Source organism: Guillardia theta (genome assembly GCF_000315625.1).
Source record: "Guillardia theta CCMP2712 unplaced genomic scaffold GUITHscaffold_516, whole genome shotgun sequence".
NCBI lineage: Eukaryota > Cryptophyceae > Pyrenomonadales > Geminigeraceae > Guillardia > Guillardia theta.
The window spans coordinates 1-4,221 of record NW_005434186.1 but is presented as its reverse complement, the minus strand read 5'-3'; the positions used below and the strand labels follow the sequence as shown (position 1 = coordinate 4,221).

General features: G+C 54.5%; 1 protein-coding gene across 1 annotated transcript; it reads right to left on the bottom strand.

The window, feature by feature from the left end:
• Window positions 1-171: 171 nt before the first annotated feature.
• Window positions 172-3,747, bottom strand: GUITHDRAFT_122871 (hypothetical protein; the record flags this gene model as incomplete). The annotated part of the gene is made up of 3 exons (XM_005817844.1): window positions 172-228; window positions 335-3,681; window positions 3,729-3,747. The coding sequence occupies 3 exons, from the start codon at window positions 3,745-3,747 to the stop codon at window positions 172-174; spliced, it is 3,423 nt and encodes a 1,140-aa protein (XP_005817901.1).
• Window positions 3,748-4,221: the final 474 nt, after the last annotated feature.

Genomic DNA, 4,221 nt, shown 5'->3' with positions numbered 1-4,221 from the left:
CGTTGTTGCTGAGCTGGACCTGCATCGTCTGCTCTCCGGATGCTGCAGGTGCTGAGCAGCCTACAAGCGTAGACGACCGCCACTTCCCCGGTACCTCCCTCCAGCTGCCCAGACCGCCGGAGCTTGGGCTACCATCTCCTACACTCGCGCCGAAGCGGCAGGTGAGGCTGGCTACCTCGAGGAAGCCGGACCCTGTGACGGCGACTTGGGTTGACCCTTCCGCTGGCCCTGAGCAAGGTGATAGCCCGGACACTCTCTCCTCTACGTAGTACGTGTACACTACTCCTCCGCGTGACAAAGCCGGCTGTCCCTCTATGACGAGGTGTACCGGTACCGTGTATCGGGACAGCACACGGTTCGTCGTCGAGCGTACCTCGGGCATCTGACACCGGTACTCTGTACCGCTCTGGTAGCGGCATTCTGCACTGCCCTCTAGTCCCACCTGCAGGGATAAAGATACGCCCTGGAGCCCCTCCGCACCAAGCAGACGGACGGTGACCTGTGTTCCGCCTCTGCTGGGACCCATGGTCGGCTCAAGCTGGACCTCCTCGGAGAAGCGGGGCGTATCCTCCCAAGCGAGCAGCCCCAAGCCTCCGCTGCTCCAGTCCTGACCGTTGTTGCTTACCTCGACCGTCAGGTTCCCCCCGACACGGCCCCCTCCTGATACACAATCGACCATAGACGACGTGATGTATCTGGCGACCCCCGGCAGGCTGCACCTCAGCTGCGGGCTTGCGACAAAGTGCTTCCCGATCACCCGCACCGTGCGTCCGTGGTCCTGCTCGACCTGACCAGAGCTCCCGTCAAGGGCAAGGAGGCTCAGCGATGTGACGGTAGGGGCTCGCTCGTACGTGTAGGTCGCGCTCGCGGAGGAGAAGTCGACCCCGTTGTTGCTGATTTGAATTGATATGCGAGATGAAAGATTTACGTTTGTAAGAGTACAAGCTACTTCAGTGTTGGTGTAAGCTGTTGCTTTCGATATGGAATGATAATCTCCGTCAATCCAAGTTTTGCACATCATTTTGGAGCTTGGGACGAAATTTTCACCATATACAATGAATTCGCACGTGTTGGCGAATTGATTTACCGAAAGCAATTCTATTTTGCTTACCACTTCTTCTTGATAATATGTATATCTTGAAACAATATGGTTTGTGTCTTGATCGGATCGAATGCTCACATCCAAAGGTTGGATTCTATTTCCAAAAGATTTCAAAGGTAAGACCAAGCAAAAAAGAAAAGAGTCCGTTCTTGAACAATTCATTCGCTCATCCTCCAAGTACAGAGGCCCATTGAACGATGTCAAAAACCGTATTTGTGTATTACCTCGTACCGGTCCCATACTTGGACCAAGAGCAAAGCCAAACTCCAAATCACTGTAAAACCTCAGCAGTGTAGAGAAGATGTGTTCCCCAACTTGAAGGGAAAAAGAAACATTGGCACCCTTGCTATTAAACGGAGAAAGACATTTTACAGCGCTGGTCGTGACATGCAAGGCTGGCATCTGACCTCGGTTCCCGAAAAGGCAGTAGGTGCCCGACCTGGATGCTCTCATGTTGCTCCCAATCACCGTGATCACCTGGCCGCCTGCGCTTGACCCAGCGCTTGGCTCTAGCCTTGTAATCGTCGGCTCTGGGATATAACGTATCGACAGTCGGCTCGACGAGAGCTGTCCACCATCGTAGCTGACCTGGAGTGACAAGTCTTCGCTCTTCCCGGACATCTGGGGACTCTTGCATAGTGCCATGGACGACGTGATCACCGTCCCTTCCTGTGTATCCCAGGATGCGCCGCTCTGCAAGGACGCTCCAGCAGCTTCCGAGTACTTGCATCCTACCCTCCTGGCCTCATCGAAAGTCTGTCCGACCACCGTCACTACCGTCTGACGACCTTGTACCAAGCTGGAAGGCGAAACGCTGTCTATTCGCAGCGGTGAGTACAGAAAGTATGCCTCCTTCATTTCGCACGCCTCCTGACTAGCTCCTTCCAGCATCAAACCTACCGTGAGGCCTTTCACACGCCCGCCATCTGCCTCTCCGACATCTCCCGGAGGCATCACAGAGCCCCACCCGCCCTCTGGTGCTCCGCAAATCACAAGCGCGTCTGAAACCTCCAGTAGCCTTGACCCCCAGCTGCTCCCGATGCGGCACCGGCTCTTGCCTAGGCCCTTCAACCCGACTCCTGTCAACGTGACACTCGTGATCCCTCCCATCAGTCCGAGCGAAGGCTCCACCCCCGTGATGAGGCATCGCTCTCTATACTCGAACCTCCCCGCTACCTCTACCCAGTCCCTTCCGTTGAAGCTTGCTTCTATCGTTGCGTTCCCGCGACCATGAGGAGGTAGCCGGCACGTCATCAAGCTCTCAGTCATGAAAGCTGCCGATAAAGCTTGCCCCCCGCTCACTCGGCACCACGCGGGGTCTTCTAGTCCCCACGACCCGCCCGCTGCCTGGAGTGTGATCGTTTGTCCCCTTGACGCTGGTCCCGATCGGGGCCCGAGGCCCATGACCTTGGGCCAGTGCCGGTATCGGAAGGCAGACCCCGTGCTCCTGATTTGACCGTCCGACAGCACGTACACTTTCACGATTGCCTCAGTCTTGGCCGCAGGTGCAACGCAGACCAGCTCTCCGCTGGATAGCACCTCCGCAACGCCTGCGCTCGGAGTCTGCCCGAACATGCATGACAGCCCGCTCGACTCGCTATCATACCGCTGACCCATGACTATCGTCACCCGTGTTCCCCCTGCCACAGGCCCTGTCGAGGGATCTACTCGGGCTATGTCGATCCCTTTCACAAACTCGAATCGCAGCCCCCAGTCCTCCCACGACCTCCCCCCATCTGTTGAGACCCGCACACTCACCTTGCCTTCTATGCCTGACTCAGCATCGCACTCGATACCTGCGTCCAAGACCCGACCTCCCAAGGCCTTGCTGCTACCGAACTGACACAGCACCTGCCCTCCGCTCTCTTGTGCAATCCTTCCGCCGAAGCCTGCTTGACCCGTGATCAGTACCCGCGTAGTCTCGCTGGTCAGCCCTGTGGTCGGCTGTAGCTTGGCTATTGGGCGCAAGGAGGTGTACATGAAGCGTGCTGCCTCGGAGGGGGTTGAGAAGTCTATCCCGTTGTTGCTGATCTGTACTGTCAGGTTAAGGCCCTGTGGAGGCGCATCGATATGAGGTACTGGGCACGTGACGAGGGTACTAGACACCCAGACTGCAGAGACGGAATGCCGAAAGCCGAATTTGCACATCAAGTGTCGACTGTTCCAGAAGTTGTGTCCTTGGATTTCTACGGATCGTATCTGATCCTGCAGGGTCCGAAGTGAAATCTTCTCGATTTGTTCGGCTTTGAGAAACATAAAGTCTCCTTCGAAATCCATAAGGGGGCTCTTGCTCGAAGAAGGGTGCATCTCACAGTGTGCGAGCCCAGCACTTTTCGATGGTGGGATCGTACAGATACTTGCATTTTCTTTCTGTAAGCATGGCACTAGTATGTTGTTAATCTTCAAAGTGTAATAATCTTGCCCGAAGCCTGCAGGAACTCCGCTCAAAGTCACAGCCACTCTCGTACCGCCCATCAACGGTCCAAAGGAAGGCTGGACGTAGAGTTTGCTGGTCCTATCGCTTTTCTGCTTATCCTTCCGATGATCAACGTCTTTGGAATCATTGGGATCATCTCGTCCTTGATGAAACTCAAAAGTCAAGGGTGATGAAAAGCCATGTTCAGACCTGATGGTAATGCTGACATTGCCTGGTTTGTGCGCGGGCGTGACGACAAGGCACAAAGTTGAAGATAAAGCCGAATTTGACAAAACTGCATCTCCAAAGTGAATGAAACTTCTTCTCGTTGAAAAATTGGTGCCTATCAAGGATACCTGAGTACCTCCTAGATAAGTGCCCCTGCTGGGAACGATTTGCAAAAAGCTTTGGCTCAATACAACAAATGCAAATTCATTCTTGGCCATGGTTATATTGTGACATTGGTATTCCATTTGCATCAAGCCATGTACAGAGAGAGGTGGGAGTGAACAAAACATCTGTTCTCCTATTGTTGTCACTTCTCCTTGATTCTCACAGTCTTCTAGACAACATATGCAGTTCTGGCTCTTTGTGACTTGAAGTGGGAACGCGGGCTCGACTGCTAAAGCGATAGTATTCCCTGCGCCCAAGTACCCTACGCTCGGCTCGGCCGCCCAGATCGGCATGCTTTAAAGTAACTCGT